At 44.4% G+C, this 19,427-nt stretch overlaps 1 protein-coding gene across 1 annotated transcript in view; it reads right to left on the bottom strand.

Annotated features, from left to right (window-relative positions):
* The window catches only part of tmem132e (transmembrane protein 132E), a 159,936-nt gene that overhangs the window by 15,776 nt on the left and 124,733 nt on the right, over positions 1-19,427 (bottom strand). Inside the window, exons 3-5 of the mRNA XM_076274138.1 lie at positions 10,283-10,423; positions 5,180-5,372; positions 779-922 (exon numbers count right to left, since the gene is read on the bottom strand). Of these exons, the coding sequence (XP_076130253.1) occupies positions 779-922; positions 5,180-5,372; positions 10,283-10,423 (478 nt within the window). The remainder of the gene's footprint in view (positions 1-778; positions 923-5,179; positions 5,373-10,282; positions 10,424-19,427) is intronic.

Below are 19,427 nucleotides of genomic sequence, written 5' to 3'. Positions count from 1 at the left end.
AGAACCTTGAACCAATTCCAAGCTATAATATTGGAGCAAACTAAATTACCATACAGAGATTATTAGGAATGTTCCAACATAAAGCAATAATGTGTAATTGGCAATAGTTTTATGGTTACACTGCAATCTTCACACTTTATAAAACTCAACAAAAAACTAAAGAGAGGAGGGAAATCTCTTTCTAGGCACTGCAAACCATATCCACTTGAGGGAAAAGAACTGGCTGAAAAGGATTATTCAACAGACAAATAAGGGCTTAGAGGCTACACTAGGATGATTATTTTATCTGCGAGATGGGGACGACGTATTTTAAGTCCAGCTTTCCCTGAGGGCCACATCCAAACTGTGGATCCCAGGACACTCTAATGCTCACTTTGCAAAATGAACACATGAGAGACTAAAAGAGCTAACACATTAATTCCTATCTAAACACAAACATTTTCTCAGCGCACACCTTTTACATTTAATGCTAGAGGAAAAGCAGTCGTCTCTGGACTGACTGGGGCCATAACCCCTAGTCAGAAATGTCAACATCTTGGAAAGTATGAAAGCGTGGTGTGGGTTTCTGATTTATGTGCGCCATTTAGAGAGGACAAAACACCCCCACACTGACTCCACTCTGGAGATCACAGGCCACGGAGTCAAGAGCACGTATGCGGCTCCTTAATGAAGTTTTGATGCCCACTTGATGGCTATTTAAATGCAGCAACATCCCATTAATTTAGCGAGGGAGGTGAGTGAAGGCTGACCGGTGCCTCAGGGCCTGTCCATGCCATACCTTGACAATGTCTTCATTAGAGGACTTGCACTGGACAGCAGAGGACACATCCGTGACAATCCCGCTCATTTCTACGGAAACCACCTTCACAGGAATGGCCACAGTTCGCCCAGTCAGAACAGCAGTGTTGATGATCTCGGTGTCCTAGAGAGAAAAAAAACAGGAGACTCGTTAAACTCACTAACACACACACACACACACACACACACACACACACACACACACACACACACACACACACACACACACACACACACACACACACACACACACACACACACACACACACACACAGTCCAGTAGTTGGCATAGAAATTCAGTACATGCCAAAATGCAGTGTGACAGCAACCTTATCAGGTGTGCTAAGTAGAGGATTATGACTGCATATCTTAGGCTGCCAGGGCTCTTTATCGGCCACTCTAAATATGGTTACAGAACTAAACTAATATAAATACCATGACACTGAAAATGGACTGAAAATTTGACAAATGACTAGTTTTACCTCATTGAACTGATACGTATTATCAAGACAGAATTTGCTGTCAATTTGTGCTGTCTTTCAAAAGTTCTCCTGCCATTCCTGGAAAACTATGCACAAAATGCTCGGATAATTGCATGCAGAGGGAAAGTTAACAAACTGACAACCTTTTCAAACTGGTGGTAACCTAGCAACTGATAACATGACTACTCTTCACTACTTAACTGACCACTTGGCGAACAAGGTTAAAAATACAAATAATTATATCCTCCCCAATTAAAACAGGCGCACAGGGTCCTTTTCTGGTTTGCAGTCTGAATTAATTTGTTAGTCTGGCAGAGAGCATGCGGCACAGACAGACAGAACTCTTTTGACTGTAATTTATTTCCCTCGTGGGCCCTGTGGGGGGAAAAAGCCAACATTATGCAGATTTCCCCCATGTTTCAATCAAAACTGCACATTGGAGGAAACTCTGTGGCCGCTCGTCTTTTTTTATCTTGGGGCTACAGCTACGGGAAAATAGTGAATTCATTCACTTCGTCTTCCTGCCTTTCATTTCACAAACACACATAAAAGGCATATAATGACTTGCCATGAGAAACGAGCGGGGGACACTTCCTTTTTCTTAATTTTGTTTCCACTTTGACACGTGTTGACATAATGTGTGAAGTAATGTGATGCAAACCTGCAGATCCTCAAGATATGCAAATGTATAACTTTATCATAAACCGACTCTAGTAAAACCACTCCCCAGAAGTAAGGGATGACACAAACATAGCAAAAAAGCGTTGTGAGAAAAACAAAGCAGGTCTTTAAGGGAGTTGAGTGAATGAATTCAACAGAGACGTCAAGTAACATCCTGCTTCCATCTAGCACGCGGCACGTAAATAAGCAGCGGAAATTTACTGCGGCGTTAAGTGGCTACCTGCTCTGCGTGGATTAATAATGAGGCCGGACTCCCCATGTATTAGAGGGGCATGGGGCTATCAACACGGGCACTGGCGCCATTAAACACGCTAGATCAAGTTTGGACAAGGTTAACAATTTTATCCCACCCACATTAAGGCGCCCAGAGAGGATGCATTTATCAAGCCGGCACCGCTGTGCCAGTGGACACCCATCCGTCCGCATCCAAGCCTGATTTACAAGTTGATAGCTGTTGAGAGACGGCATGCATCCTCCACTCCTGACTCCAAGCCTTTTATTAAAGCCTTTTCTCAAAACTAGACCTTCTCATAGGTCTAGTTTTGATGCTGCTGCTGTTTTTTGTTGCTTTTGTTGCTTTTGTTGCTTTTGTTGTTGTTGTTGTTGTTGCAGTTGAGACTGCTGTGCAGAGGGGTTTGTGGGAGATGCGTTTAGGTTGTGTGGGATATGCGCGACATGAAAGGAGCCCGTTGAGCGGCGCTGACGTTGATTGAGCTCTGTGTTTGGCCAGACAGGGGAGGATGCTCCTGCCAGTGGAGGCGTGCCACCGGCCGCTAGCGAGGCACACGCCATGTTTTATTTATCATGCTGCTGCTGTTGAGGGGGGAGGGAGAAGTGAAGCTGCCCTGACCGCCCTTCCCTGTACCAACCCCCAACTCTGCACTCACTCACACACACACTCACACTAACACACACACACACACACACACACACACACACACATACAGACAGACAGACAGACAGACAGATGCACTCAGTCACACACACACACACAGACATACACAGACACACAGACAGACAGACAGACAGATGCACTCAGTCTCACACACACACGCACTCAGTCACACACAGACACATACACACACAAAACTCACACCCACACAACACCTACGCAGACACACACCACACCCACACAGATGCATACACAAAACATGGATTCAGGCAAACACAAATGCAAAAACCCAAACGTGTGCACTGAGAGCTAATGACACACACGCCCCCCCCTCATTAATAAGTAGCCTGGGAGATGGCTGGGGAAGGCGGCCGCTAATTGTGCCCAGACTGGGGCTGCCAGGGGAGCTGGGCTGGGGCTGACGGAGTGAAATGATAACCCGGGCTGATTTAGCACTGGCCTCCCGCAAGACGCTGCAGCACACACACACACACACACACACACACACACACACACACACACACACACACACGGGAGACGCCGCTGCTCCCGAGGTGCCATTCCAGCCTCTCTTATCCACCCACGGCTGCAGGACAATCTGCTTACCAAAGCTGTTCTGTGCTGGGAGACTGAGCCTGTCTCTCTCTCTCTCTCTCTCTCTCTCTCTCTCTCTGTGTGTGTGTGTGTGTGTGCGTGTGTGTGTGTGTGTGTAGCGTACACAAATTAAGAAACTTGGGTTCAGGGTTATGCAACAATGGGTGCTGCAGGGATATGTATGTGTGGGAATTGTTTATGTAAGTTTGTGTGTGTGTTTGTTTAAGTGACAAACCCATCTCAGCACACCAAGTCAATTAGAAAGCAACCCATTTGAGGCTTTGGAAAGTAATGACTTGGTCCATCTTCATTGTGCTTCTAAACATTGTCATGGCGACACCTTGGTTTGCTTTGCACTTATCCTTTTACTGGGAAAGGGAAGAAATTAAATAAAAACTCCGCTGAACAACCTCCCAACCACAGTATTTCCACTACAAATGTAGTTGGGATAATGTGTGGGTCTCTTACAGCAATCCAATACCTGTAAATCCAGGGAAGTGTGAGGTTAGCAGCTGTGTCTGAGCTCAGGAGTCTACTTCCACTGCAAACAGACTTGATACAGAAAACAGCACAGCTCTCGCAGCTTCAGAGCTTCTGTGATTTGAATATCTTTCGGATGCAAGTGTCCCCCGTGCGCCCCCATCGAGTCGTCGCCTCTCTGATCTCCTGTCTCGCCTTGTCTTGCGTACATGGGCGTGACACACATACATGCACACACACACACACACACACACACACACACACACACACACACACACACACACACACACACACACACACACACACACACACACACACACACACACTCACACACACACACACACACACAGGCAGCTTTCACGAACACAGAGCGAGGTCACTGCGCATCCTCTCATTAAGCACCACCGATACACTGTTGCGATGCCGCACGTCCTCTCCAACACCTGGGATAGATAGCCTTGTACTAACCACGCTGGGGCAGTTAAATATACATGAAAATGGAATGAGTGTGTGTGTGTGTGTGTGTGTGTGTGTGTGTGTGTGTGTGTGTGTGTGTGTGTGTAGGACGGTGTGGGCTCCAAGCTGTAGAGAGCGGAGCAGAGCAACAGTTTTGTCCATTCCCACCAACCAGTTGAATTCTAATGGCCCTGTAACGGCGCTTCCCACTCGAAGGAGCTGTTCCTCCGGCGCACGGCAGATGGCCCGCATCGCGCGGCAGCCTCCCTGACCTTTCAGGGCTCGCCACCGCAGACCTATTAGCTGATAAATGTCTCTCATTACGCGGCCACGCTTTTTACGGCCCCTCTCACCAGATAAGCAAGAGCGCCACAATTAGCTGGTGGGACAAAGGGCCGCTGAAGTGGTGTGTCTTTAAAGAGCGCTCAGCACTGAGCCACATCTAAAAGGGTGACCAGATTCGACACGTAGCTCAGAAGTGGGGAGCTTTCGATTTCATGTTCTAGTTTTCATTCTTTTAGTCTGTCGTGATTGCGTCATACATTAATTGTTATAACCGTAACCAGAGGTGCGTTGAAATTCACAAACATTGGTTTTGCGGCGAACATGTTTTCTCTGAACAGTTACATTTGAACGATTTGGTGTTAACATTCCACTGTAACGGTAATTGCATTGTTGCCTTCGTCAAGCTCACGTCCAGCTCCACTGTATGCTCGCAAAGAACTACTTCCTCAGACTGTTTGCAAGTGTTTGCAAGCCTTCGCCTATGTTTGCGATACCTTTGGTGTCTACTTACCATAGAAAGAGGGATTATGGCTTGGATGTCCCTCTGAACGACTGTAAGTTCGGTCACCACCTTTTCAGAGTCGGGCGGCGGGTTCTGGCCCTGATAGTCGATGTTCCAGTTGATCCTCCTGGTCACAGACTGGCTCGTGAAGTTCTCCATCTCGAAGTCCAGCTGCATGATTTCGATGTTGCCCATTATCTCCCTGGAGGACAGAATTGTTTCGGAGGGGGGGGGGGGGGGGTTGGGGTGCGTAGGGAAACAGCGCGTGACAATATGATCCATTACATGGCTGTTTAACAAAAAAATATGGTGAGGCTCATGACCAAATTCTACATTACATTCATTTAGAAGCTTCTAATTAGGGTCAGGCGAGCGTTTGATCATTAAATGCCGTAATGTGCTGGCCATCAGTACAAACATCTGTTCTGTCATGTATTAGGCATTATATATTGAAACAATCAGCAAATGAAACAATTAGGGAGCGGCCTGGGCCCCATCTGTTGTTTTGGAATGGATTATTTATGGTAGCATCCGACTGTTTGCTTGGATTTCACAGGCAATCAAACACGGACATGGCTGGTAAGTTTGCTTAAGTTGTACCTGTGTGCACCATGAGGATAACAAAGTTAAAGGCAGCATTATCGAGACTGCTCCAAATAACAGCAGTGCTTTAACGTTTAACGAAAATATGGCACAAGTGCTCAATAATTTCTGTCTATGGAATGTAACATTAGAAAGTGGAAGGAGCTGGAAATGTCAAGCTATCTCAACTATGAAGTTTGACTACAAACAGAACTGTACTTCAATATGTGCATTCTGGAACGAAACGACTGATGAAAAAACTAAAGCGGTCCCTGTGGTTTCTTTCGAAATCAATAATGGATTTCATACAGACAAGACAGACACACACACACAAAGGTGAGGCAAGAGAGTACTCTTTCCAGACATCCTTCCCAGGACTTCTCCTAGCACAGCCTAATGTGACAGGCTAAATGAGTGCTGTCTGTTTCTTTCATGCTCATTCAAGGAATACCATCATGGCCTTTACTGTGACACACACCACACAGGTAGCTCTGCAAATGATAGATGACAACTGTGCAGAAAACGCAGCGGCCCACAGTGTTATTCTTTTATGTGGAATTGGGACAAACAATACAAAACGTCCCTATCGTCCCTATAGAATATTGACAGGGTCTTTGATGCGCCAAATGGCCGAGATGTTGGTGGATAGGAGACACTGCGCTGGAGGCTTTCTCATGCACGCACAAGATCGGCAGGATATTTTTTTCTGTCGTTGTTCTGCGGTCTCTCTCTTTCATCTTTTTGCTTGAAAAAATGAAAAGATGGGGTCCCGTGGAGGGTTTCAACAGGTGTGATCCTTGTAAAAATGATGCAACACCTTTTCAGCATCTGTCCACTCCATGGAGGCACCGGCAGATCACAGTCGGACCCTCCTCACGAGTGGCCGTCAGGGGAGCGGGGGATGCCTGCTGAGTGGTACACTTCAAAATGAATTGGAAATGAATCAGCTATCTATCACGCTCAGCTGAAGCGTGATTGTAATGTCCCTAATTAAAAGCTTTCATTATTTTGGGGATTATCTGTGATTCATTTCTTACGCTTGCCTGTTGGAGGGCTGCGGTGCATCTTGCACTGCCAGCAGAGAAAATGATGTTGACCGTTTCAGTCCAATCTAAACCAGCATGTATAGTTAATGAAGATAAATGGTAGAGTACAGAGACAGCGGAGTCTGCTTTGGGCACAAATCATGTCAGTCAATAGCCTTCTTCCATTGCATCCCCACAAAGGTGCAATGAGAACAAACTGTGCGGGAAGAATTCTCTGAAGCTCTAATTTTAAAACAATTCCAAAACAATCAATATGGAGGAAGGACAAGATAAAATAGCTAAAAAGCATCCATATCAATTTTGTAAAAATTGCTAATATAACAAATGCAATCTTGTTGGCTTTTGCAAAATAGTGACAGTAATCTATTTCCTTTCAACAGTGAGTCTTTTATAAATTGCTGCAGGTCTCAGACACAGGAGGTTTTTCATTGAATCCATTGACGTGTCATTCATTCCTGTAGTTTGAAAAGTTTTAAAGCAAAATGTACTAACAGCAAATCCATTTTGTAAATTAAAAATTCCAGTTGTCTCTATAGGAAGTCGCACAATGTTGCTATAATTAGCGAGTCATTGCCAAAAATCAATGGCCTCACACAATGCAGAAGAGGCCGTGGAGAGTTTTGTCAACAGTTAGTCATTAAGTACTGCATTAGAGCCAGTGTGCAAAAACGTTGCCTGCAACTGCTCATATATCAGATGCAAGCTCCACCTAACCTCCCAAATTTGTGATGAGGCTGTGATGAGGCCTACGCATTAGTATGATCACAATACCAAATGGTAACAATTTCAGCTATACACGTGCTTAAAAAAGAAAAACTCCTTGCACTGTAGGTAGGGGATATCAAACAATGGCCAATCAACAACCAAGTCTATTTAACACTAAACAACATGACGTAGGCGCTACAGGCGCTGCCAGTAGGTTGAATACCCAACCAAAGAACCGATGCAACAGAGAAGGGAATCATCAACAAAGCAACCTTTGTGTGCAAAAAAACCCCATCTCCATCAGAGCAGCCATCGTGAGCATTTTACCAGGGTTATCAAGCAGGCACCTTCCTTCATCTGTGTTTTGTTGAATTAGGTCCACTACATCTCCAGAAGGCTCAACAGTAGGCTCAACAAACAAAAGGGACAGCTTTTGAGCGTTTGGGGATAGTATTACTGTATTCAACTATTATTTCACTGACAGAGATATCATGACATCATTAGATGTAAAGTGCTACATTTTGAGAGATTGGGGACTGATGACAAATATGAATTTGCAAAAAACTGATTCTCAGTACAACCCAAGTATTATGTTCATGGGTAATAGTCCTAGTTTGTGTGGCAGGTATGTTTTTGTTGTATTAGAAACAAAAACAGGTTGTCTACTGGTATCCTTGGTGGAAATCATCCATGAATCATAATAAATTGTTTAGCCATCACCACATTTTAGAAGCTGTGCTATGGTAGGTTTTTTTTTTCTGGACTGGAGAGGGCCCTTCATCTTCAGAAGTTAAGAGAAGTATGTGACAACTTTGATAGCCATGTTTGCGCTCACATCTGTCTGCTGAGCAGTTTGTTGCTTGTGCCTTGGGGAGGCTCTCACTGCAGCCAGCTTCACTTTGATCTGCATTCATTGTCTAGACAGTCGCATACACAGAGCTACAGCTATCACCACCCCTCAGAGTTATGCAAGATGGGATACGCAAAGAGCAGAGGCGCGCTACACTAGCGCTCTTTCCATATTATGGAAGGATTAAGTGCTTGATTGAGCATCATCTTCATAGTAGAAATCCTTCAGCAGGCAAATTGGCTCAGTCAAATTATCCTCCATTCCATATTTATAAAGTATATCGCTGTTCAGCTTTCCTTCATGAAGGTTTCTGGGATTGTAGCAGAATGAGTCTGGCTCAAAACAGCTTTTGGACATTTGCCTCTATTGTATTTAAATAATAAGCTAACTATTTTTGCAGAGATACTTTTTTCCAAATCTGTACTGTACCTACATGTGGCCCTTGATATGCTTGCAACAAATGGTGAAAAATATGTCAAAATATACCCATTTCAGTTGGGATGCTTAGAAGCACCAAGTGCTATTGTGAGTTGAGGCCATTCCTCTTGAAGATCACAAGAGTGCAATCCAGAAGGACTTGATCCTTTAGTTCAATAAGAGTCTTCCATTATATGATGGGTGCCCCACCCGTAGGTACTTTCCTAACAGAAGGTACTTTCCCACTCCACCGGTAGGTACTTAATTACTGAGAACTAAATAGAAGGAGGTCTGTTAAATAGATTGAGAGAGAGAGAGAGAGGGAGAGAATTTCAATCTATTTTATCATTCTAAAACAACTCCAGGTAAATATTTTTTTTCCTTGATAGTTTTTGTTTTGTGATGTTATATACACATCAGATTGCTTTGGCAATATAGTACCTTTACAGTCATGCATATAACGCCCTTTGAATTTGAATTAGAGAGAGAGAAAAAGAGAGAGAAAGACAGAGATCTTATCATTTATGCTGATTAAACAAAACAATACTCTTTTTTTTATCCACAGTTTCTTTATGTTCCCCTCATTGTCCATAAAAATACTGGATGCATTTTGTTTTTATGCTTTATTTTAAAGGTAATTTCGCTTTGTACCTCTCCTCTTGTATTTCAACTGTGCTGTTGTTAGGTGTTCACAAAATTGATGCATCAAGCCAGCTTCTCTGCAGGGTGAATTGAGTCCAAGAGCACAGTGGGGAAATCTTCAGATACTTTGCACAAAAATAAATAAATAATTGTTTTGTAAGTCATAGCCATTGTAGACAGGCATGCCCCTGGAACGAATATAACTGTACTGAGGAGTTTGGCATGGTGTGTTATCTTTCCCTGTAATACAGCCATGGAGAGAACCACTGCAAATGATGGGAAATGACAATTGCAGAGTTTAAATAAAAGAAAATGCAATGCTGTTTAAATGCTTTCACAATTGTCACTGTGGAGTTGTAGCCTGATTCAGCCCTGATTCGTAAAAATTTTGAGACTTCATCTGACTACTTCAAAGGCTGTTGTGTCTGTATGAGATCAGGGTGCTACATCTTTGATGTTACAAAAGTGTTTGAAAATATTAAGGTTTTGTTTTGTATATGTGCTATTCAAAAACATTTTATTTGTTCTTAAATAATGTATTGTTTCCTCTAAATTGAATCGGTTAAACTGCACATTACCTCAATCACAGTCATGCTATGTGAGATATGTTGATGTTGCAAGGGGTCACAAGAAGTGCACAGTATATCTGCATTTCACACAAAAATATGGCCCTAAGATTAGCATATCAAGTGAATATACTTTGCTGCAAGCTAGTATATACCCTTAACTTTCTCCCATGACACGTCTATGGTGGCCAACTATTTCAATTATTTAAGGTTTTTATTCAAAGACCACTGGGCTGAGGTCTGAAGACCAGTGACATGTCCAGAGGCGGCATGTATCAGGAGGATATAAACGAGTTGGACTTACCCAGGCTGGACATCTCTGTTTTTGCTGACGGTCACTGTTGCTATGGAGTGCTTGGCTCCAGACTGCCTCTCCCACTCCACCTTCCATACAGGGCTCTTGGACTCTGTACTCAGGAGGTTCACCCCCTTTTTTGCCTTCACCCTAAAACACATTACCAACAGAAGATTAATTAGGCATTCTGGCCACCTTAAGAGGCCCAAAAGTGTTGCATGCAGAGCTCACTTGGTACTATTTCAAGTCATTAACTCAATCTCACTCAAAAGCTGCCTGAGCAAGTATAGATGTACACAGAAATTCAGTCTGTCCAAAACTAAGGTATATTGCATTTTTAAGATTAAGGTCTACTAAGGATGGATGGATGGATAGATAAATATAGAGGAATAATTATTTAGTTCTCCGTAAGCCAAAGCCAAGAAAGTACATCACTAGAACTTTATAATAAAAGACAGTGACAGGTACAGAGAAAAAACAAATCAGTCAACTTGACTCCTTCTTCCCCCGATAACACCAGAGTTGGAGACAGACAAAGATGCGACAATAATTTATTCATGTCACAGATGCCCTCTGTCGAGTCAGACTCTCTCAAGGATTGTTCCTAAGTGGCAGACAACAGAGCTGCAATACTTAGTCACACACTACATCCAGTCCTTCAGCTTGCAGTTATTACAGGGGAACACCGGGGGTCCAGATGTGTAATGGAATTTTCCATGCAAATGCAGGGGCCCACACAAACACACACACACACAAACACATACTGTACACACACAGACACAGACTTAGTTTGCATTTCAAGATTCAAGTTCAATTTACCGCTGCGCTTGATTATGCTATGAACTAGTGAACATGTCACTTTCAAGGAACACAACGCCTCTTTTGATTGCAACAGTCTGTTCTGCACCATTCAGGAATCCTTCTGTCTGCATCAGTTTATTGGTGTCTCAGTAGACCGTTGGCTCCGAAAGGCATTTACTGCAGCAGGTGATTAGAATGCCATTTCCCCCTTTTTTTAACGTTCTGTACGTTTTGCCTCTGGCTATGCCAGCGATCTGAACCATCATCTTTCTTTGCACTTTGATGACTATCTTGTGTATCAGAGCAAGTAAACAGCTTTGAGAATCCATGGCACCAAAGTGCCACTGCCACACAGCTGCAGTGCCGGAAGGCGCCCGAACCTGCCAGGAAGGCTTTCATAGGATACAGGGAGGAACCACAACGAGGAAGCCAAGGAAGATATCGGCAGATGAAACTGCAGCTGCTGAAGCTAACATCAGATGGCAAATTAGTTAACATCGTCTGCACAGACGTCAGCGCTGAAAATTATCAGCAGACTGATGTCGACTGGCCTGTGGAAATATTTCAGGTAATATTCACTCATTAGTGTTAAATGATAATCGCCTGCTGTTATGGGCTTCTGTCATTGAAAAGTGATAAAACTAATACCAACCCTGGGCTTTGTTCAAATATTAGAATAACGTGCAGGGCAGGGAGGACTTTACAAAGGTCTAGAGGGTTTCAGTCAAGACTGTCGCTATACTTTTGTGCACCACAAGTCACCGTGCTGAAGGGTTGACTGAACCCCTAAATGGGGTGGCAAAAGATTCAGTGTGAAGGGAATCTTTCTGCTGCATTAACTTCCAACAGGGTTTAAAGAAGCCTGACTCCCCTGCCTTTGAACTGCTGGTCCGAATGCACTTACCTGATAAAACCACCGCTTCACTTTGAGGACTGGACCATGACCAAACACAAGCCACTGCACACCCAAGTGGAGAAAAGGTTCCCATTTTGTCTCATAATACATGCAATGCGCATCGAAGGGGTAGCTATGAATGATGGTGACCCTTGCTCTGAAGCTGGAAATGTTAAATATCGGATGGGGAGGCCAGAATCCCCTCCAGTGCTCTTCAAGGCATGAATTCCTTGAAGGGGGATTCTTGCCCTACCAGATGTCCCCGTGTTATGTTTTGCATCTAAAAAGCTGTGTTTGGCCTGAAGCAAACACAAAAGTTTTTGACTACTGGGTCTTGTGCCCCACATCGTTGTGCTTGTGCCCTGAATGCCATTTCAGTACCTCTGTGAATATGCCCTTTAGTTGTTTTGGTCAAATTTTTATATATTTCAGAATTTTCAACAACAACAAAAAAAGAAAAAACAAACAAATTATTAAATAAATCAACCTATTTAAAATTGTGGAGGCAATGCAAATGACTTGCCAGATGATTTAACACATTTGCATGTGAAAGGAATCACCCAGAATTACATTATGCATCTGATCAGTGATGAGGCGTAGACGAGCTGTCAGACATATGAGGACAAACATTTGCACATTAGGGTGTGAGTTTAATGAACAGGCCTCTTTCTCCACAAAAAGCACCGGCAATGATCCATCTTCAAATTCTTAAAATAATATAATTTTTGTCTTTGATACATTGTCTTGGGTATTTATTTAGGATGGTAGTTCAAGCTGCTCCTTTGAATGGGATGGCACTGAGTGTATGGAGTGGTATAAACCTCGGGTGATGGTGTACAGTAGGATGGACACGACACATCTGTTGCATCAACCCCTTCTCGCTCGTTCTAGCCTCTGAGACTATACACTGCTGATTTAAATCAACATTCAGCTAGTCACCGGTGCGCTGAAAAGAACCAACAACAAATAGTTACCAGACGGGAAGCGGAGCACTGATACGGAGAACTACGGTCCTCACGTCTGTAATCTCAGTAGACCTCGCAGCACAAATATAAGCAAAAGAAACACGCACACACACACACACACACACACACACACACATAACAGAGTAAACAAGCAAGAAGCGAAATGTCAGCAGTTGCACGTCTCAGAGGCATTAGCCGCACTCCCTTTTGCATTGCTGCAAAAACAGTCCCTCCCCTTCACAGCTAAATCTGGCTAACCAAGCCTTTTTCCACCCCATCTGCAGGCTGAGCTTCCATTAGTTTCTCCGGAGGGCCACTTTGCAACAACTTCACTGTTCCAGCTCTGAAGTCACAACACATCCATTCAAAAAAGAGCAATATATTATTTAGCCATCAATGTGTTTTCTTTTCCCCCCCATAGTGCTTGATGCTGTGTGTGTAAGTCATGTGTTTTCCAAGACATCCAAATTGAGCATGTTACTCTAATGTTCAACCATCTTTAATGTGTAAAACACAAAAGGGTTTGCATGCGAGCCTGAGCAAATCGCAAACCATTATGCAACATTAGCGTATGGCTCATAGAGCTTTTCCTATGGCAGCACACACTTAGCCTTCGTCTTCAATTTGCCATTTATTTGAACAGCAGCGATCCAATGAAGAATTTCCCACACTAGGAAAGAATCATAATAAAAACAACAACAACGGCACCGAATCAGGTGATGTATGTTGCAGCCTCTATCCGATAGGGTCCATTTAAGCAGAGTGCATTTGACACAGAGTCGGAGCAGACTGAGTAGCGCTGCTGCCGCCTGCTCATTATTCAGGAATATGAGAGTCATCGATACGCACCCATGTCCTACTAGTCTGCTGTACTCGCTAGGAATGTGTGTGGACTTTGGTATAATTGGCACTAGAGTCGCTTGGAGGACAGATGTTCACTTTACGTGGGAAACACACACACACACACACACACACACACACACACACACACACACACACAAAGACAGTGTGCAGTGCTCATCCCACTACTGGGTACCAGACCACAAATACAGCTGCTTAGGGGGATGCCACACACAAGTCTGGCAGTGCACGCACACACGCACGCACACGCGCACACACACTGTCGGAACAAATAAGCTGAAGTTAAAAAAAGGAGAGAAGAAAAAAATGACAAAAGCAGGGGAGAACAGTAGGCAGCGACCCGACAGATAGGATTTACCCAAATCTGATAAATTAGCAGACGAGATAGCAGAGAGGCAATGTGGCACCCAGTGCAAAGCTCTCGCATCTATCAACACAGATTATCGACTTTAAATCACAACAAAACTGGTTATGATGACAAAACAACATGTTTTTTTCCCTTTCTCAATGGATGGAATTCAATTTGACAACAAGATATTTTGACTGTGATATGCAGTTGGCAGAGAGAGAGACTGCTTTGAAGAACTACAGAAACAAACAACGACATAAAATCAAAAGGCATGCTGGGACTTCAATGGCGCCATTGTGGATATCCTGCTAGCAATTGAAATCCCACAAACTTTGGAATCAGTTTAATTCCATGCAGGCAAAGAGGCTAAATGTGGCCTTCCCTGACCCTGCTCCCAAGCAAACCAATACCCAGCTTTCCAAATGAGCAGCCACAGTGCAGGGCATTACGACTGCTGCCTACGATGACTCCAGCCATTGCCATGGAGATGACTCCCGACCTACAGCAAAAAAGGCAATTATGGGATGCAAACAAGGCCTGGAAAACAGCGCAGGAGGAGGCAGGGAGAGACTCCTGTCTATGAGGTTAAGTGCTGGTAAGGTGACGTGTCCCCCCTCATCCAGCTCCGGCTCCAGATTGCACTGATGCAGACGGCCCCGAACGTGGAACCACGATGAGAGAGAGCATGAACGATAGCACCGCGAGAGTCACAGCAAAGGCCCTCGCAATCCGCCCTCCCTGAACACAATTATTCTAAGTAGTTTTCCCATCAGCTGGAGCCAGGAGCGGAAGACCCTCGGGTGAGCCAAAACCTCTTTCTGCGCAGGCAATCGGGAAAAAAGCCGCTCTCCAATTTATTTGATAAGGCGAGCGGAGCTCAGGGCTGCCAGCATCGGCGGAGAACAAGGAAATCACCCTCTCTGAAACGGAGGCGCTGACATTTCATTGGCCACGTCAGTGCATGCCAGGCCCGGGAATAATATTTTTATTCCAAGGCCCCCGCGAAAAGTCACTCCGTAGTGTCTGTGTGTGTGTGTGTGTGTGTGTGTGTGTGTGTGTGTGTGTGTGTGTGTGTGTGTGTGTGTGTGGGAAGGGAGGCCCCATCCAGGAGCTTCAGTGACTTCGTGTAGATCTTATCAGGGGACACTGAGATTGAGAGGGCCACGCCATTAATACAGATTACCAACTAACTACAGACGCTGCGTTGGGAGAAGATGAGATTGTGTCATGGTAACTACACTGACAGGAGAGCCTGGGCTTAACCTGAATACCAATCAGGCGGATGGGATGCCGTGATTGGATAAAGGGGCCTGGAGGCCCCCATCTGAATTAGCATATTTAGGTATAATAATTTCACAGCCCCAAGAATCAGGCGAGGATGAAGTAAAGGATTTGGTGCTTGAGAGATTCCCATTATTGCAGAGGGGGATTAGAGAGTTATTTTCCATCAGCATTCATGCACTTATGCTGGCGGCCCCTGAGACAGTCTCTGCGGAGCACTGCAAGACTGACGCTGTACATTAATTTGATGGAAAGATAAATGTCATGTCAAGCACTTCTGAAGATCAACCAAATACCAGAATCCTTTTCCCCCTCCCGAGCTGAATGAATGTCAAAGCTGATAATAACGGCCGGCAGAACAAGAGGATCGGCGGGCTGGAGGGGACAGAGGAGGCAAGGAGGAATGAAAAGGAGACGAAACAGGAGAAATGAGAAATGTAATCCACAGATGTGGAGGCGGCTTGTTGTGCGGATCACACTCCCCCTCTATTCATTCTGCTTAGTCGCGCTCACATTGATCAAACTGCCGCACAGCTAAAGTGCAGTAAGAAACAGTGGCTATGCAGTTAGCTCCTGATGTTAACTTATATCCTTAAGACAATTAAGCAGCGTGCCACAGCAAGTGACAAATGCACTTGCGAGGGAGTGAGGTTTACATCCATTATTAACAAACACCAGCACTTATTACAGTCAAGCCCTGCTAGCACACCCATTCTGACTCCAATGCCTCCTCAGCTCCTTCCTCTCACGTGGATCTGGTGCCTAGCCTCTTAAGCAAATCACTTCCAACAGCACAGCTGCTCCATGGCACTTCCACCAGGCTGTGCCCGGTGGCTTGTTTGGCTAATCAGATTTCATGCTGAATGCAAGAATCTTGCATTTGTTTTTTTGTTGTTGTTGTTGCCAATCTGCAGCAAATAGGTCAGCTTCGGAGGTACTTGATGACAAACGCTGCACTTGTCCCATTGTTCCAAAATGACCCCCCCCCCCCCCTCCACACTCTCACCCTCAAAAGGAAACTAAGCCTCTGGCCACTGCTGAACAGAATGAATGCTCAGCCATGTAGTCTTACTTTAACCTAATTTCTGGTGCCCTGCTGTCACGATCAGTGGCTAATATGGGAGATGGGAGACTGGGAGGACTCCCAAGTCTGTAATGATGTGGGCAGACCACAAGGAGGCCCACTAGCACCGAAGGCCATATCCAACCTGTCACTGGTGATGGATGCTATGCTCACTCTCTATTAGCTCTGCTTATATTGGCTGTGGCAAACCTGCACCCAGGTCTCTGCACAAAACCTGCTGGCAGTGCAGGGTACAAACTCAAGCAAAGTACACTTATCTTCTTGGACCAAAAATAAAACCCGTTAACATGCAGTGTAATCTTCAGGCATGGTTGTAGTGAATAGGTCTAAAAATAAATAAGACATTTTAGTTCACACTTCAAGGGTGTTTTTTCTTTTTCATTTCGAGAAGGGACACTGCTGAACCAAACAAGAAATATAAGAAAAGAAAAACTAAAGAAGGAACCAGGCTATTTATGTCCAAAACCAAGCTACTGAGAAAGGAAGGAGGGGAGAGAGAGAGGGGAAAAAGAGTAAATTAACCCGTGCCCGCAGAGGAGGCCTGGAACTATTACTCGTGGCGACCTCGGCTTCACCTTCACGTGGCCAGGTGCCGCTGTTTAATATACTCAGACCTGTCCTCACGGCAACCTCTGCCTAATCTACTTCCCAAGGCCCTTTTTAAGTCGCTGCGCTTCAGCTCCCTGCACTCCCTCTCTTGTCGCGCTCTCTTTTACAATCCGTCTGTCTTTCCCCTCACAATTCATTTGAACTTTTTTCCCCTGCTTTTCTTTGAATGGCTTTCAACCAGAATCTATCGCCTTGCTGTTAACTGGGTAGATAGGGCATATGAGAATCGTTAGTATAATCAGACAGAAACGTAGCGCTGTTGTGGCAATCAAAGGCTTCGCAGAAGATGAGAAGGGAGTCATTAAAAAGCCATTTCACAAAAGCAATCCATACCTGTCTGCGGCGGTGTGTGTTGTTACACCTAATTCAGTGGTAACTACTGTTATGTACTTTATGGTCCATGTAGACCCTCAACTTCAACCAGAGATCCATTCTGTTATAACTCAAACCCCTGAGATCTCATTAGGCACACGTGCTGCAGATGGTCATGGTGAGGAGTAGAAGATTCCAGGTTAAATGGGCTAGATCCCCCATGCATTGCTGCTGATTGTAAGTGTAATTGGACCGCAGCGACAACGGTAGCGATCGCTGTCCGTCCACTGTAAAATATCAACTCCCCGCCAAAGCTAACAAAATGAGCGAGTGGATTATGAAAGTCAGCTGATTCACATCGGGAGGCCTCGTCCTATTACCGAGGACAGTGGGAGCAAGGGACGGTGACCCTGTCTGTGTTTTAATAAAGGCCATTCATCTGCCATGCACGGCCCCTTTTTTAGCACCCAGCTCCGCGCTCAACCCACTCACCCGTGCTCTTCCGTCTGCTTTACGACTCGTTTCATTATGTGTGTTTGGGCGCGGAGCTATGCCAAAAACAACACTGACGACAACGTAGACGACAATAATAAAAAGGTGGAGCGGGAGCAGGGGGCACTGAGACGGAAGAGTGCCCCCTGAGCCAGCGTCGTCGCTGTCGTGACAGGCGGAATTCTATGTTCCATCAAGGGCTCAGACCAGATTACGCCGCATCAGGGCTGATGAGGCAACATTTACTTTTCACACGCTCCGGGAGACGTCTGCGCTCGACTCCCAAGTTTGCTCAAATGTAACAAAGCACTCTTCCCTTTGTGTAATGAGGGGATTTTTCACTTTTCACGAAGAGCCGGGGGTTAAGGGAACGGCGAGAGGGGGCACTTTCAAATGCTGGAAAGCCCACGTGGGTTTGTGGATGACTTTGCAGCAGCAACTGCCTTGAAATGTCTTCCCATGAGCCTCATCAAAGACAGAGTTGCATTTAAATCCCAGTGACTGGCTACTATAACAGGGATACATCTATTTGTGGCATGGGAAAGGGATCTGATTTGGAATGGCAAGGAATATGGACGAGCCTTCAGATGAAACCATTTCTCTTTCAAGCGTGCTTATTCTAGGGGCAGAACCACCAAATGGGGATAACTCCAAATGAACTGGAGTCAATTGGATGCTCAATCAATTCTACATTATAATAAATGAGTATAAAATCACTCATTTTCACCAGGGGAAATGGGCCTACCTCTGGTTACCATGGAGATAAATGATGCAATACCCAGCAAATTATTTAATAATGCGTGCCAATTTGTAGGGAAATTAGTTCATTCACGTATTTTACAATGTCTTTTGGCAAACTATTAAGAGATTATCAATTCTCAGACTAACAGCGAAATGCTGAAGGGATGCCTATATACTTGCAAAGCTTGTTGCGTTTCTTTGTCTTCATCGACTCACAATTTAGGGTTTTACAAACAACTCTAATGGATAGTCAAATTGTTTAAGCATCTGCATTGGGTATCAGGAGACACTGAATTCATTTATTGCCGTGTATTTGTTTTTGCAGTTAAAAGGACCAGCAGAGGAACTGTTCCATACTGATATTGACATGACCTGAATTAATAATTGAAATTAATACTGCAATACAAAAAATATTCAATGCTTCCTGCCATTCAAAAAAGATGAAATCAGTACATGCAAAAGGGATCCATATTTTATTTATGAGTATCTATTTGAAGAGAATGCCTTAATTTAGAGCTAGCCATATTAGTTTTCTTCTCCGAACACAAGATCAAGCATCTTTGGTCAGACTTTATATTTGATATGACTGCAGTCTTATGAAATAGATTTGGAAAGCAATGTGATGTATGTGTCTAGGCATTCCACATCTCAAACAGCCATTAAGGCTGGAAGAAATATGACAGCATGCCTTTCGAAGTTTGAAAGAAACGTAGAAGAGGGGTTACTCTGACAGATGATGGCACCACATCAATACACAGCCACAT

This window comes from Alosa pseudoharengus, unplaced genomic scaffold (genome assembly GCF_046254945.1).
Source record: "Alosa pseudoharengus isolate Yale_2024_CS ecotype anadromous, Long Island Sound unplaced genomic scaffold, YU_APseudo_1.1 YU_APseudo_1.1_scf_8, whole genome shotgun sequence".
Taxonomy (NCBI): Eukaryota; Metazoa; Chordata; class Actinopteri; order Clupeiformes; family Clupeidae; genus Alosa; species Alosa pseudoharengus.
The sequence above is the reverse complement of the archived record's forward strand: the minus strand, read 5'-3'. Positions and strand labels throughout refer to the sequence as shown.